Raw genomic sequence first — 17,102 nt, forward strand, 5'->3', positions numbered from 1 at the left:
GCTATAAAATGACTGAAGTATTATACAAATAAAGCCATATCTTGTTTTTATTGGTGATTCCATAGCCAGCGCCTGATTGCAAAGTCCCTTCCCAACACCTCGCAATGGCTGACGTCTGGAGCACGGCAGCTGTCCGCACATGAGTCTGCAGCTCCCCTAGGCCCTCTTCCCTTTGTGCTACACATCCACCACTGCAAAACAGCTCAATTTGACCACTGTACAATTTATGAACTACAAAGCCTACATTTGCCTCCCGTTGTGGAGCGAGGAGACAACAGCATGGTCACATTGCAGTCAGATATCTGTCGTGGGGGATGCCATTGCCACTTACTCTTGCCAGGCTGACTCCTGTTGGAACCTTGTATGGAACATATTTTCTGTAGATATGACCAACTCTAGAGCAAGGGATGTCCTCCATGCGACCCCCACACATCCACACCTGTGGAACAGCAGAGATACACATTCACTCTTGGTTATAGGGAGAAAAATGAAGAAGAAAAAAGAGAAAGACTTTCCAGACATGAAAAAGCTTAACCCAGATTTTTTACTTTGAAGTACACTCTCTCCCAAATACCCTCCCCCTCCTTGCCTTAGTCTCAAATCCTATAACTACCTGCTTAGAGCCATGCAGCAAGCCTTGATTTAGCACAAGTGCTATCAAGCCCAATGGCTAAACAGTTCAATTTTGCATTCTTTAGAGAAAAGAACAGAAAAAAAATCCAAGCACCCAGAGAACAGCACACTTCAAATTGATACGTGTTATTACAGCAATAGTAACCACAATAGTTAAACTGGACTGCCATGTAAGACCTGGGTGTAGGTTGTGTAATGTTGCTGTAAAAGGGAGGCCATCTCTGTAGTACAGGTCATGTGTTATGCAAAACACTCCAGGGAATTCATGAGCCTGTTCAAGTGCCAGAAACCAGAAGAAACTGCTACTTTTTCCCGTGGTTATCACAGCTCTCATGTAGTTTCATTGCTGACATGCACTCATTGCTTTTGCAGCCTTACAATTAAGTAGAAATCCCCACCTGGTGAAAACATAATTAGCTTTAAAAAAGCCCTCAGAAAGTCACTGGAACACACTGCTAGTTGAAGACAACTACCTTGATGCTTGGTTAATGTCTAGATTAGGCCCAGAAGTTTCTTTCCCCATCTGGGAAGATTTCACTCTGTGCCAACACTCTGCAACAACTTTCTTTTATTCCTTATTTATAGCATGGATGTAATCATTTTGTCCAAGTGAAACCGAAGGAGATATTTTCTGAACCAGCCAATCTACTTCATTAGGTTTAAGAAATATATTCATATGTACTTCCCAGAGATACCTAACCAATACTTAAAGAAAAAATATCCTTCAGTGTGCAAAACAAATGACTTTTTGAATCCTTGAAGCACGACACTGTCTTGCCCTTCATTTTGTCCCCAGATCTTATGTTAATGCCCCGAAGGCAGCAGTATTTAAGAAGGTCCGCTGGCGCTGCAGGCTGATGCGGTGTTCTTGATCTCTCCATTCACTGTGGCTAATTTGAGCCACCGCAGTTCACTGTACAATGAGCTTAGTCAACAGCTTCCCACATAGCAGGCAATCCCATTAATATTCTACAGTGACAATATTAAATACTTAGCTCGGAAGAGAAATATTTGGCCAAGGCTGCTGCATAATTATTAGCTCTGACACTAAAGTCCTCTGGAGTTTCAGCTCTGTCTACTGGCCCTAATAATTACAGTCATTTGCTGACTGCATATACCTTAATGGAGGTTGGTTGCTCTCAGAGGAATATTTTTCACAGGCAACTTCTAAAGTTCAAGGTACTTAATTACATGTTGTTATGGTGAGAGAGACAAGAAGAAAGTTGACAAACACTCCTTCTACAGAATTTCATTCCTTTTGTCCCTGCTGTGTCTTGAGAGGCTGGTACAGAAGAGATGAAGATGAAAAAAGAAACTAGTGCTCAGCTTCTGTGAAGTTTCTAGTGGAATTAGAAATGCTTCTTATTCTGTAGCTGCTGTGCTTTTTGCTGCAGAGGGCCACGGTGTCTCTGCTAGGAAATTAACAGGTAGACTGAGAAAACAAGAATTTGGGGATGTTTTGTGTTTTTATGACAGAAATGGTTTGTGCAAGGCTGTAAGAGCTGCAACAGATCTGGGAACTACAAAAACCTGCAGGAACAGCTGAAGAAGCCTAGAGCTCAGTTGCACAGACACACACACTCCTCAACAACCCATATTCTTACCCTGTGCACCGCACCCTGCATCACGAAAGCCCTATCGGTTCACAAGCAGCTGCATTTGAGTGCAACACAAGCCTGAATGAAAACACCAGCTTGTTAGCCTTGCTGCCTGCCCACAGGCTGCCTCACCTGCCCCTGATCTCTAAGGAAATGCTTTCAGTCAGGCCACCATGAATACACATCTCCTCTCGAAACACGACTTCCCTAAGTAACGTGAGAAACAGACCCCTGCAGTCAATATGCAGCTAGAGAGGAGAGCACTGTCCTTGCACTGCAGATCTTGTGAAGCAATAATACAGACAGCACTTATCTACTGAGTGGTACGTTGGAGAGGCAGCAGGAATGGGAAGCTAGACAGAACTGATGATATATGTTGGGCCAAGAGCTCCAAGCTGGTACAAGACCCCAGGCACAGAAGATGACATTACATAAACACATGTAATGATATGATAAGAAAAGCTACTTAACTGAGTTACTGAACAAGTAAAATCTAAGATCAGTTTTATGTGCTCTTTTCCTAATCATGCTTTAAAATATTTACTCCCAAATTATGCTGCAATTACTAGTGCTGCATGGACGCAATGGAAAGCTTCCTAATTCCTGCTAGCAGAGCTCAGTGACCCTTTCAAGGTACTTTGCCAACTCAGTGCCTTTTTAACATTGTCTCATGCTGCAAGTGACAGTATGGCACTTGCAGTACAAATCTAATTTTAAAAGCATGCTTTCCATTCATTCATTGCTGCTTTGATTTATTTTATTAGTGAGCTTCTTTGTGTGGTGACAGAACTCATTACAACCTCCATAAAGACAATTACCAGTCCTTATCTATAAAACTGGAAGAAGGGGGAGAGGGAAGAAGCGTGACATGCATTGGTAAAACACAGCTAACAAAAGCATTAGACAGCTAGAGTTAAAGGTCAGGAGAATCACATCCAAGGGTCTGTCAAGGAATAACTGCAAGTGAAGCAAACCCAAAATAGCTGCGTGCTAGCTGAGAGAACGCTTCCACTCAGTTAGTGATATTCGGTTGTTTTTAAAGAAGGGTACAGTTCACAGGCATGACACACCAGAACTCACACTGCTAAAAATACAGTGCTGTTCTGTGGGGCAGCACCTTGTGCCTTCACGGTAACACTGACTGTCACTTACTGTGTTCTCCTTAGGCCTGGGGAGCCAGTTTCTTCTTGTTGTTGTTGTTTTACAGAAGGGTGAGATGGTGCCTCATCTCCCTGGCTGACATGACAGTAAACATCAGAGCCTGAACTTGATGCACTTAATTTCAATCAGCCATTTACTAGAACACCGTAAGAACAAGAATTAAAGCTGGTCAGGCAGGCAGTGTTTTATACAATGATCTAATCAGATCTCATTAGGAGAGAACAGGAAATTTCTCTTCCTCCTCAGGCACAATTTTACCAATCTACATTTTGAGCTAGGAATCCAGCAGCTGGCAGTTCTGCTAGAATTAAGAGAAAACCTGGCTGCACTGAAGTCAATGGGCATACCGCAACAGATTTTTCTAAGGCCACAATCTCACCCTAATAATAAAACCATATACAAGGGAAGTAAAATAACAACACCGGTGATATTACTTCCATCTTCTCAGTGGCCTGGAGAGCCGTAGCTCCATATTCATAAAGCGACTCAAGAGCCTTTGACTCAGCTAGTGTGCTATGAAAGCACAAGATAATATGCCACCTATTCTCTACATGGGAACGTTATGCTGATCCAATTCCCCTTCTGCTATTTCAGAAAACAATGTCACGTAAGACAGCTGAACCTCTCCTCTCAAACACACAATACAATACCGCAGTTGGTGTGTGAACACAAATTATCTGGGTATACAAGGTTTATGGTTTCCAAAGACTGCACTATGATGAGCCAATGCTTCCCAAGAGAGGGAAAAAACACAAAGGAAAGAGTCAGGCCTTGAAAAGAAAGCTGCTTCTGCAAGCCACAACAGAAATAAAGACCATAGGATGGACGAATGGAGAGAAGCTGGCTGGTTATCTGAGCACACACTGAAAGGTGGGAAGAAAAGGACACAGTGGATAAGTCAAGGGCGTTCTCTGCATAACAAGGTAGGTGAGAGGATGAAAGCAAGGGCAACCAGCAATTCAGGAAAATCTTAATCCTCTGTATTGTAAGCATCAGCTGCTGTTGCAGCTGGGACTTACTGCTCTGTAAAAGATTAAGGTAGCTCAAAAGGCACTGGGATCTATGTGTTTGAACAGTGCCTTCTCTCACACAACATACACCAGCATGGCCCCTCCTCACCGTGTGGAGCATTTTAGAGTAATGATAGCACTTTCCAATAATCACATTTCAGAGAGTGGATGGGTCCCCTTTCCTGCTGCTGCTTGGTGGGAGGCTACTCTGGAACCTGAACCAAGCACATAGGGTGAACAGAGGCCAAAAATTCAAGTCAATGGTCTGAAACTGATCTCTGCATCACCAGACGGGAAGGGAGAAAGAAGCCACCCTGTACTGCAGCAGAGAGCCTTAGAATCACGCAGCATGTGCTGGCTAAAAAAAAAACCCACACAAAAAAAGCAGCAAAATGCCCAGCCTGTTTCAGTGTGGGCAAACGTGAGCTGCTGGAAAGTGGTGCGAGTATGTGCCTGGAATAAGCAGTGGAGGCTCACAATCAGCACTAACTTCAGCGATACAACTAGAAATGCTGTCAGAAGTGATCCCTTGGCAGCCGCACCCTAACTATGCACCTGCCAGGGGGCCATTGGCAAAATGTGCATCAGAAATGTGCTGCTGACATGGGGCAAAGGAGATGCATGCACTAGATGGGCAAACAGAAGCTACGGAGCACTTGGATTTGTTGGAAAACATGCAACATGTTTTATGCTATGGGAATCAGGAGAAGCAAACCATGTTGATGCTTTGGGAAAAGGATCTGGAAAAATGCAATGATCTACAATCACCAGAAAAAGCGCAGTGGATGTTTCCTATTGCTGAAGCAAGGAGCGAAGACCACGAGTACTGCCCGTTTCTTTTGCCTCCGCCTTAACTGTTCTTTTCAGGGCAACTGTCAACGTGGCTTGTTTGCACCAAGCCCTTTGAATTTTATGAAGGCTTTACTATCTCTAAATTACAAGACAAACATTTCTAAAACTGAAATGATCTATCACCTAGCGAGGGACATCCTCGATTCTCATTCTTTGCTCTTGAAGTACAATGTACAATTAAAGGATTGAGAACCACACTACTCAAGATCTGAGGTACAAAGTACATCTATATTTATGCCTATACGAGTCAGAGACATCATGTTTTCCTCTTCTGTTTCCCCATACCCAAAAAATCAGAGACTATATATTTATGGAAGAGAGGCGTGAAGCAGTTTAGTGAAGATTACGTAAGCCAAAGAGAATAGAAGCCACAAAAATACTGGAAAAGAGGCAACGTGATAGCAAATAAAACTGAGCGTAGGTAAGTACTGTACAAAGTAGCATTTGCAGAAAGGAACAGTTTAAATGCTTCCTTATACTGCTCCAAATTAAATACATTAATCTTAAAGAAAATGAAGAGGTTACGTAGGCAGCAGAATGTAGATACTTGTTGAGTACGCAGGAGCATTCAGAAAATCAGAGCTATTAAGTTGTGTTTAGAAGAGGAAAGACATATTGTCACTTCGGGTAAAGTATTCAATTTTGTTCACGTCATTGCAGAAAGATACAAAAGACCAGGAAAAACTAAGAGGTATGGAAGTGACTCCCAAAAAGTGAAAAAAACCCACCTCAATGAAGTCCGCTGAACAGAGAAACTACGGCTGTAGAGTTAGGGACAGCAGAAAGGAAAGGTAACAAGTGCCACACAGAAATATCTGTCCATGCTTGTTTACCCTTTCTCCAAAATACAAGCATGTACTCAAAGGTCAGCATCTGGTAAGCCACTGAGATGGAGGAGAATGGTTCTTACACCACGCAGATCTGCAGAGCAGTTTGCCTGGAGCATTCTGCAAGCAGGGTTCATGAAAAAATGAGGTTCATTTGAACAAGTGTAATGCCTGCAACTAAAATTCAAGACTGCAATCTTCCTGTTGCACCTGATGATGACCTGAAATAGGAAGATCCCTGACCTGTAGAAGTACTGGGTTATAGGCACTGAGCCATTCTGGATACACACAGGTCAAGAGAAGGAAGAAGCGTGTGTTTTCTGCTTGAATATGGAACGGAGAGATCGACTCCTTCATTTCTGATCTAGAAATTTCTGTTTTACAGCATGCTATGTTTTCTAGTGATGTTTGGTGTATACATTTCATACAAGGAGCAAGGCTTCTAGTAATAGAGTTTGATCCATCCTCCGGCTAAATGTTTTCTGAGGTGCTAAACACTGATGGTTTCTCTGTTGGCTTGCCTTCAGCCTGAAAGTTTCTTCTCAGAAGGAAGCAGAGCCAGCTGATGACAGAAATATATATGATCTCAAAACAGAAAGGCAAGAAGCTCCTAAATAAACTTGTTTATTTCCAGTCTCTCAGCAACAGAGCCCTGGATTTTAAAATAAAGGCAAAAAACTGTAAAGCACAGTCCATACATGGCCAAAAAAGAATATGGTTAAGGAAAAAAAAAAAAAAAAATCTGCTCCTGGTGAGGCTCAAGAAGGCCAGATCTGATGCAATGCATCAAAGACCAGCAGTACAAAACAGTACCTGCACCCACAACTCCCAGGCACAGGAATGGATTCTTTGTTAAAGCTGGGCTGTAAGTTTGGCACACTTAGAATCTGAATTCCCATGAGATAATAAATAATGTGAAAGCAGGTACCAGAGCTTTAAATTATTTGACAGTGCCCCTTTAACTACAAAATCTCGGTCTGCCACTAAAGGTAAAAACGTAGCTCTGAGCTCGCCAGGAAGTGTCATAGCTTCATAAATTCTACGAACAAACCTTCTATTCTTGCAATTCCAGCAGAATTATTAAATCTATCAGCCACAGATGAATGTATCAATTTATCTTAATTTCTGAAAATACACTGAGCCTCTTTCAGTTAAAACTTCATTTTTCTGTTGCACAATGAAAGAAAAAAGGGGGTCTTTGCAGAGATTAATTAAAGCAAATTTATCCCTCCATAAATTACCATCTCTGGACTGAAATAAAACACAGCGTGTTTCAGAGAGGATAAGCAAACAGATGAATGAAGTAGTCTTATTTCCTGCAGATCAAGCAGTGTGACTGTCTGCTGTGGCATTAGAGACAAAGGGCTTGCCCAGCCACTGTCATCACTCTTGGAAACCAGCATTTTCAAAAAAGGCCAAGGAAAAGAGGCTGAATACTGGCACTGCCCCTCCTGCAGAGAATGACATTGTTACACAATTTCATTACATGCAACACAAAGAATAAATGGCTTTAACTGTAATGACATCTCCAAAGACGTTGCCCCTGCCCCTCCCTTCCTGCTACCATTACAGAGGACAAGGGACCTCCAATGTGGTTTTATCGCTGAGGCTTTTTTGTGAGCAAATAACGGAAGAAACTACATTGTCTTGAAAACAATGTCTTTTCTTCCATTGTTTGCTGTACAGTAGTACACGGTGTGTATGTATGGTAATATGGCTTGCTGAATATAGTTTGATATGCCTTTGAATTGTATAGAGGCACTGAGATTTAGAAATCTGTTTTGTAAGAGATCAGCCTTGACTTGTTTGTCAGGGGAGACATGAGGAATTTTAGCTGCTGAAGTTAAACTGTGCACTATGTTAGCATCGCTACCATCTTCTAGCCCCACGCTGATGTCAACTAGCTTAGTTCAGTGGCATCCAGACACCTTTTATATTCAACCTCAGAAAGAGAAACCACACAGTGGCCCAAACAGAGTTTAATGTAGAAGGCTACTCGATTCGCTCCAGGCTATGGAAAGGATTCCCATCACCAAAGAGAAGACTAACCACCTGCCTTCAGTGGTCTGGGACATTCCAGTGGGTTTCCTAGAATGGATTTCAGAGTGCCATATTCTAAGATAACACAGGTACCAGTGGTCTTCGTGGGTCACAGTGACTTGTTACTCTTAGTATGCATTTTTGGTCAGCTGGCTAACTCTTATTTTAAAGCCCTCAAATGAACAGCTTGGTCAATCAATAAGTAACAGAATTGTCCCCAAGCCAGGCAGATAATGATCTGAAGTCATTGCCAGCAACAGCATTATTATTCCAATTGTTGAGGATTTCTTACAGGGTAATTAATGGTCTCAGTTCCTTGCAGCCAGGAGTCAGATGGATTGACTATAGACAGTAAGTTACTCTCATCTCTGGGAACTCAAGCTCAGGACTGAGGTACTCAACTGGGCAAACGCTGCCTGAATCCTCCTTTCCTCAAGAAGGAGGGTATTCCATCATCTTGCCAGGGTGAGTATTAAGAAGCCTAACAGTCAGAGAGAGCTCCACACAAGCTGACTTACCCTTGCTGGGAAGAGCGCATGCATCTGAAGTTGTGACCACAGAACGGGGGACACCCCAGCTAATCATGCTCCAAAACTGACCCTCACAAATGACTGGTCACATCATCGCTGTTTCTTCTGTGTACTATCTTACTACTCCCAGCTCTTTCACCTTTAGTCACACGCAAAAGCAAGGACAAGATAGATCATTCACATTCTGCGCCTCAGAACAATTCTTACTTTTCAAAACAAAAGTAATTTCCAGAGAACATAGCTCACCTTAAAGGATATTTCATACTGCTCTCCTCCCCATATCTCCAGACCTGCATCATACCCTCCCAGCTCCCAGAACCACTTTCTATCGACTGCAAACAGTCCTCCAGCCATTACAGGAGACCTTAAGGAAAAACCAGACTCCATATTACAAGCACATTCAAAGATACAGATCTCTAGCTAAACATTTAAAAAAACAAACCAAGATTTGACAAATAGTCTTTTCACCACCCAGTGTCCCCAGTGCCTTTGCAGCCTTGTCGAAACATCAAACAGTCGTTTTTGCGTTATCTACTAATTTCCCACTTGCAAATGAGGAGGACCAGACTAGGCTCCCTTCAGAACCAGCCAATGCCTCTCCTCCAAACCGGCAAAAGAGTTCACCATTAAGTGGCAGGACATAACCTCTCCCAGAGGGACCCATATGCTGCACATGTGGTGCTCTGTCCCAGTAGTACGATCAAGTCATTGAGCTTGGCCTCAAAAAGTGTTTTGTTGGGGTTTTTTTTGAAGACTGCAGAAGTATAAAGGACAGCAGAACTGTCTCAATGTTGGCAAGCACAGCAACAGCAGAACATAACTTGATCACAGATTTACTTCTGCAATGCACTGCAATCATCAAAATTGCTGTAATTATTCTGCTAGGTTTTCTTCTTCCCCCACCTGGGAATGACATATAAGCCGCCATTGGTTTGTTGTTTTTGGCAGAGCATTAGGGATACTAAGTTATGTTTGAAAGATCTCAGTAATAAATGACCACATTAAATGTTACACATTACAGTTTTAAATGAAATGTTAACTTCTGCGGGAATTAAGGTGGCAAAAAATAGCAATGAAAAGGAGAGCGTTCACAGCTACTACACAATGCATTTCTTTTAAACCAACAAAGCAAACAGCTGCCAAAAAGCAAGTAGCTTAAGACCAGCTTCTGACTTTTACTACACTGAAGTGTAAGCCAACTCTGTAACAGGGTTTTATTTTGTTAGCCAGCTCTTAGCACACTGCATTTCAGTAACTTACTCAAAGGGATCACTGGGATCAAGTTTCTGTAACTCAGGAGGAATAGGGATCCTCTTGTAATACATCTCCCAGTCAAATGCACCTCGCATTGCGTCTCCAGCCTGAGTCTCATATCCAAAGTGGTCATGATCAATAACATCAATCATAGGGCAAACGATAGTCTTGCGGTTTCGGGCAATGCGATCTGAAGATTGGAGAAACACGTTAGAAAACCTCCACCAGTTGGTTCCTTTGACCATGAAATTACAGAAAAGAGCATCAATATATGAAGTTGTCCAAGAACGACATAGCTTTCTTCCCATTCGTTCTCTTTTGGGCAGATGCTCCAATTTATATCAATTTATCTGGTATTTCTGCAATAACTGAGATATTCAAGCTAGAACTGTTCAGATAAAAACACCAGACACTCATGCTACAGTGACCATCACCCAGCAGCAGAACAGAAAGACACACCCACACTACCACAGATACCTAAACCACCAGGCTAAAACCAGACAATCTGGTACTTAGTGAACAGTCCTCATTTTAACGAGCGACCGGGATGTGAACCCTTTCTGCACTGATTCAAAGCCAGGGCAATAACCCATTGTACCACCTAGCTTTAATTACTATGCCAGAATCTGGCAGGAAGCGATTCAGACTAATGGCATAACTACTCTCAGCAGGCTCAAGAAATTCAAGTGTACCTCCTCCCCTCAACCTTTCCTTCCAACCAAATAATACAAGACAGGATTAATTCCTGCATAAACATCTGGAACTTCTTAAATACTTTATTACTGAGACGGTCTCTTGTTGGAAGTTAACTTTCAGAGTGGTGGCGACAAATGATGTTTCAGCTTCCAATGCACGTCTAACAGAAATCCTTCCTATGCTTTAAAATTAAAGCATACTCTATGTGTTCTCATTTAAATGGCATTTGAGCTAATTCTGTCCTCCCTCCCCAGGGCTCATGAAGCTGCAAATGTTTTACACTATTACCAGGTACAAACTGTAGTGAAAGCAACAGTATTATCATCCAACAATGCTGCTGACAAATCTGACTAGTTTTTCTTAAATCTCCATTTGACTATTGTTGCCACAGTTTATTTGACAAAGTCACACCTCAGAGAGCGCTTTGACAGGTCACTTGCAATAGGGTTGTAAAGGAGTTTGGTACTGGCCAGAGGCATACAGGTACCAGGAACAGAAGGCACTGTCCTTTCAATTAGTCATCCTTGAAAAGAACTGACATTGTAAAAAACTGATGCCTCCTTACAGATGAAGCACTGCCTTGGAAAGGACTGCACATGTTCTACAAATACATACCAGCAGCTGTCACTCACAAGAGGTATTTTCCACAGCCTTGCAGACTATGAAGTTAAATATGGTTATATAGGAGAAAAAAAACCCCCAACCCTAAAAGCTACTTAAAAGCTGTATGTAAAGATCTTTTCTGTATCATAAAGCCACTCCCCTCTGCAAGCTGCTGAATGACCATGCAATAGTTTACTCTTCTAGCAAGCTGTAAATTATTTAAGATTTCATTTAGTGAGGAAACAGAAGAATATGATCTCTGCTTTTTAATTAAGCAAAGCATATGATAGGGTTATCATACAGTGCAGGACTCTAGAACAGAAAGAAATTCTTGTTGGCAACTTGTAGCCTTTAATACAATTCACCTGAATCTTGTGGTTGATTGGTTTTGGGGTTTTTTTGTTTGTTGGTTTGTTTTCCCTTTTAAGACATTTCATCTTCCTTTTGTCCACTTACAGCATGAGGGGAAAGCAGCAGGTGGAAATAAAACAAATCCAACACGAACATCTGTTGCCAGCTCTTTAGCAGTTCAGTCTTCAGCCATGTACGGCACCACACGCTTACCTAACAGAGGTGGCAGCCAGTTCACGTTGGCCTCGCAATGGGAATCCAAGAAGGTGATGACGTCCCCGATGGCCACAGAGGCCCCCAGCATTCGAGTTCTTATCAGCCCTTCTCTCTTTTTGGTTCGGAGGATTCTTACATTTGGGAACTGGGCCATGTAATCTTCCAGGCGTTTCTTCAGGTGTTCTGTATGAAAATGAGAAATTTAAATACTGTAACAACTAATTTCTTAAAAATGTAGTTCCTTCTTTACCAGAAGGAGATGTCTTTGGAAGTATGTCCTGAACAGTGAACAAATGCAAAAACAAGAAAAAGGAAGTAAAAATAATTTCTTTTAAATCCAGGGTTTAAACATAACTGATTAACCAAGAATTCTGAAAATGTTCCAAAACCTTAGAAGGAATTAAAAAAAAAAAAAAAAAACAACACAAAACAACCCAACAAAAAACAGAGGAACTAGGAGAGGATGGAGGAGTGCAGGATGAGAAAGAAAGCAGCAGAGGAAGAAGAAAAGGACTAAAAAGCCGGCTAGCAGACCTCTGGGAGAACTTTATCAGAGCAGGGATTCTCAGACACTTTTGTGGAAAACCAGTGTAGCTTAGAAGACACACAGGACTATTTACTTTCAGAAGTAAACCGCACTCAGTGCATTTAAGTTGCGTTTGGTTTCTTCAAAACACACAACGTGACCATCCGCTCATGCACAAATAAAAACAGCAAAAAGCCTAGTCAGACATCCCTCCAAGCTGGCAAGGCAGGCATAGCTGCTGTATATATTTGGATGGCTACGTTAAATGCTTATCAGAGGAGATATTTGCATTTAAATATGGAAATATTTATGCTACTGAATATGGACTGGAGCCACATCTGAATTAGCACAGACACTTGTAGTCACTACAATTAACAAGAATTCAAACAGGAGAGCTGCAGAAAAAGATTACTGAGTGATCAAAACAATGGACAGCTTGTTTAGATGTGGAAATAAAAAGCTTGGTCTACATAAAGAGTGAGGGGCGCACAGCTGTCTTTATATCAAAGAGTGAAGCACCAAAGAAAAACCTAAAAATAGGCTAAGAGCTGACGCTGGCCTGATCACTAATGGGTTGATCTTTAGGCATCTGAAGTTTTGACTTACTTGACAGCAAACCCCATTCACAGTGTGCCAGGGACTGTTCATTAATGCACCATACGATCCACAGCCATCAGCAACCGATCAAGGAAACAAGCCTCGCTAGGCAAAAGCTAGTTTGTCAAATCTAAGCGATTAGCTAATCTTAAAATCTCACACAACAAAACTTGAATCGAGGCAATCATTCAAATACTAATAACCTCACAGGTTTATTTGCCTTGACTATAGGGAACACATTCACTCCATTCTGTATAGCAGAGTCTTCCTTGGCTTCCAAAGCAGGCATGAAAGGCAGGGACTGAAAAGGCAGACAGTGTGAAAGCGCCCCTGAACAGGGCAACAGGGAAGCTGGCTATTGGAATAGCTCTCTAAAAAGAGCAAAGGGGCAAATAAACTTAACTAAGTTATGAGCTCTGCCCCATGATGCTGGCCCAGCAATGGTGCTTCAGGGTTTTAGCTACTGGAGGAAAAAAAATGGGCAAAATCCCACACATTCTACACCTTCTCTTTGAAGCAGCCATCACCTGCCTTCCTTCAAAGATCACCCAAATCAACTTCTTTGCTTTTGAGGTATTCCTAGCAAGCTCTTTGCCCTTTTCAAAGCTTTATTTAACATTCCCCAGGATTTTTTGCTCACAAACGCATTTTAGTGTTTTGCCTGACAAGTCTAATTGTCCCACAATATAGACATAGGTCTCCCTGCTCAATAGAGCCCTTAGTACTTCTTGCTGTCTAGCACACTTTTCCCTCAGCCTTTTCAAGTCTCTTCTGAATAGATCCTCTCAAGCAACCAGAAATTTTGTCCACTCAATTACAGATTTTTCAAATAAGGGCCGTCCATAGAGACTAGATATATTATTAGTGCAGCTGCCTTCCTTCTGAGGCAGTGGGTAGACTTAAAAAGCACCCCCCCCCCCCCCCAAGTCACCATCACTGTTTAACATCACAGCTCATCCCTTGCCATTGTTAGTTTATCACAAAAGATTAGTTCATCAGAAGAGAGCAAACAATCCTCACTTCAAGCACAAATCAGTTAAGCCCAAGCCAGGAGGTACACCTTAGTTAATCTACCCAAGACAAGATAGGTAAACATGAAAGTGGCTGCCAGTGCTCATTATAATAAAGGAGGTAACCATCACACAGAAGCTCTTGGTCCAATTCCCCTAACAGTACCCACAGATACTGTAGCACTTGCAACATCAGATCCCACAATATTTACGTTATCTAAACCACACCTGCAAAGCACTGGAAAGTCTTAAAAAATCCAAAGCTCTAAACCAATGGAAAATATATATAGACTTTCTGCAACTCTTTATTTTGCTAGAAACAAGAAAATGAGACTGTGAAAGGTCCCAGAGGTTTGTCTTCCACCTGTGTGCTGGTCATTTTACGTTTTGGCATCATATACCTTTCTGAACTGTCCTGGTTTGTTGTGCAATTTCATCTGTGGTAACACCTGAAGGCAGCCTAACCGATTCCTCCAGGGGTATGAGCATGGCACAGCTGAGCCTGCTACCAGGAAACACTAGTATGTTTTTGGATCTGGTCTCACCAGGAAGCAAGTGAACAAAAAGTCACTGGACTTGGCCATATTTGTAGTGACGATGACGGCTGCTCTGCTACAGACTAACTGAAGACAGGTTGATTTATATCTATTAATGAACAAGCAGTTAAGAACTGAGAGATTTCCCCATTTTTATAGTGTAACAGAAGAAAAGAAGGCATAGGAGCCACAGAGTTCTCTCAGGCAAGTAGTCTGCAAAGAGATAGCAGGAAGTCTAATCCACTGACTTCCCATTCCATTCCCAAATGCTGGGTTTGGTTCTTTAGCACTTCTTTACCATGTTTCCATAGTAAAAAAATACCAAAGCATTTCACACTTGCAGCGAGTAGCCTGCTCTATGCAACACTGGTAAGAAACATCTCTCACATTAGGAATCTTCTTATGTCTCTGATGGCTGGAAGAAGCAACGAAAAGCTACAGGTACTCCAGGAGCACCCATGTATTCTCACTGATGCAGGGGACACACATACCCAGTGCTGTCCTTGTAGCCAGGAGGGATGATGCTCAGATAAGCTGCTCCCAATTGCTGCAGAAAAATCCATGCTTGATCATTGCGTTTTATAAGGTTAAGACTTATGTATCATGAAGTGCAAGTGAGCAGACTTCATTGTATCTACTTTCTCTTACTAAAGAGTCACAGACTTTCAAGCAACCTCACAAACAACGTACAAAACACAATAAAATGTACTTTGCAAAGACAAGGTTTTCTTATTTCCTTATCTCTGTACAATTCCTGCCGCCCAGCCTGGCCTCTATACGCCCAGATGGAAAATAGTTGTTTCATTCTATTACAATTGTCACAATTAAGTCAATTTTTGCTTTTAAAAGAAAATCTCAAAAAAAACAAACAAGTGGCATTAACTGCTACAAAATTTTATGAGGCTTTAAAAAATATATTATGGAATCTTGTCACACTGAGTAATTTTTATTACAAGGGCAATTTTCTTTAATGAAAGTTGTTAGGTGAACTGGATGGATTCCAATGGCTGCGCCTACGCTGGGCAAAGTAATACAGCCCAAACATATAAATGAGAGTAAGATTATCTGCAGATTAAAAACTAGGCTGGTAGCTTGCTAACAGACTTTGCAATAAACTTGATATACAGTGTATACATTAACAGTACCAGTCAAGAACTACTGCTTACTTTATTTTGAGCTGTAAATAAAACTGTGTGAAGACAGTGGAGAAGCTTCAATTGCAGGCCTGCTTAACATAAGCAGTCCCAAAGCTTTCCAAAATAAGACTTTTTTTTTTTCCTATGTCAAATTCCTGTGGTGGTCTTACTGCACGTCTTCCTTCTGGCCTCACCATCCAAGCAGAGCTGCCCTCAGATGCCATTAGTCTAGTCTGGTGACCACTTGTAGCGTGGCAAGGACTTTCCAAAACAGGAATTTCTTATATCCAGTTGAGTTTTCATTCCAGCCACTGCACGCCTGCCAATTGAACAGGCACCTAAGAAATGTTACCACTTCAAAAACAAATATATGCAGAAGCCGGAGGAGGACAGAGGAGCCCAAGGATTTTTTTTTTTTTTTTTTTTTTTTTACAGCTTTAAGAGGCAAATGCATGAGAAACAAGGCAACTTAAACATGGATCTACAAGACCAGAACAGCTTAAATAGTACTGCAGTCGCAGGGTCCATGGGAGTCAACTGTTCGAGTCAAAGCAGAAGTTAACTCAATACATCCCCTCACGGCAAACCACGCAGCCTGTCTCCACTCAGCAGTGTCTGGATCCTCCTTGTCTCTTTCACATCTCATTGGCTCACACACGTTTTCATGGAGGCTTGTGCAAAATCACCAGTAGGTTTGTAGCCTATTTTGAATTGATTTGGCTCCAACCAAAGTCATTTTCCCACAGAAATCAGTGGAAGAGATCCAGCAGTTCTCAAGTTTCTAACATCTTGCCTGCATGCTGTAAGTTCAACACCTATTCCACTCAAGAGCTGCTCTGCAGTACAAAGGAACCTCATTCCCTTCAGCTCTCGCAGCTCGGTTTTGCAGACAGCAGCAGGCCACTGTAGTCACAGCTCACAGATGAAGCCTGGCCTGTTTTGTGCCCTTTTCCCTCCCCCAAATCACACACCATGACCTGAAGCACCTCCTTAGAGATAATTGCATACAGGGTGGTTACCTTCTCCATAGACACCTACAAAACCCCCTGCTATGTGCAACTAGTGCATACCTCCCTCACTACGCAAACACGCTAAGCTGCTTCCCAGCAGGTTGGCAGAGACAACAGAAAAGTAGTTGCATCAGGCCTGCTGAGTTCTTGAGAGTTTGTTTTGTTTTTAAGCAGGAGATGCTGCTTGAAAGATGTAGAGCTGATGACTCAAGTCATTCTCTCCTGAGACGCAAAGATGGGTGTTGCTTTGAGGAAATCATTGGGCTCTTTTAGAGCAGACTCATGGTCTGGTGGCACTTTGGGACTCTCCAGAGCTCAGGTGATTAAGACAACCTCCACCTCTGACTGCAGTGAATCTTGGGCAGCTACAAACTGAGAGGTGCTCAACACACATTTGCTTTCTGTACTTTGAAGGATTCAAGCTGAATGTTTTGAATAATGTGGCCATTGCTCAGGCTTTTGAGCTGTCAAGGTCATTAATTGATCACAGGGCTGAAAAGACAGCAGATTTTTTTT

General features: G+C 42.1%; 1 protein-coding gene across 1 annotated transcript in view; it reads right to left on the bottom strand.

Moving 5' to 3' along the window:
* GALNT10 (polypeptide N-acetylgalactosaminyltransferase 10) overlaps window positions 1–17,102 on the bottom strand; it is an 84,903-nt gene that overhangs the window by 6,064 nt on the left and 61,737 nt on the right. Inside the window, exons 5-8 of the mRNA XM_050905348.1 lie at window positions 11,769–11,954; window positions 9,912–10,095; window positions 8,898–9,015; window positions 332–439 (exon numbers count right to left, since the gene is read on the bottom strand). Of these exons, the coding sequence (XP_050761305.1) occupies window positions 332–439; window positions 8,898–9,015; window positions 9,912–10,095; window positions 11,769–11,954 (596 nt within the window). The remainder of the gene's footprint in view (window positions 1–331; window positions 440–8,897; window positions 9,016–9,911; window positions 10,096–11,768; window positions 11,955–17,102) is intronic.

Source organism: Gymnogyps californianus, chromosome 14 (genome assembly GCF_018139145.2).
Source record: "Gymnogyps californianus isolate 813 chromosome 14, ASM1813914v2, whole genome shotgun sequence".
In the NCBI taxonomy this organism is placed as follows: domain Eukaryota; kingdom Metazoa; phylum Chordata; class Aves; order Accipitriformes; family Cathartidae; genus Gymnogyps; species Gymnogyps californianus.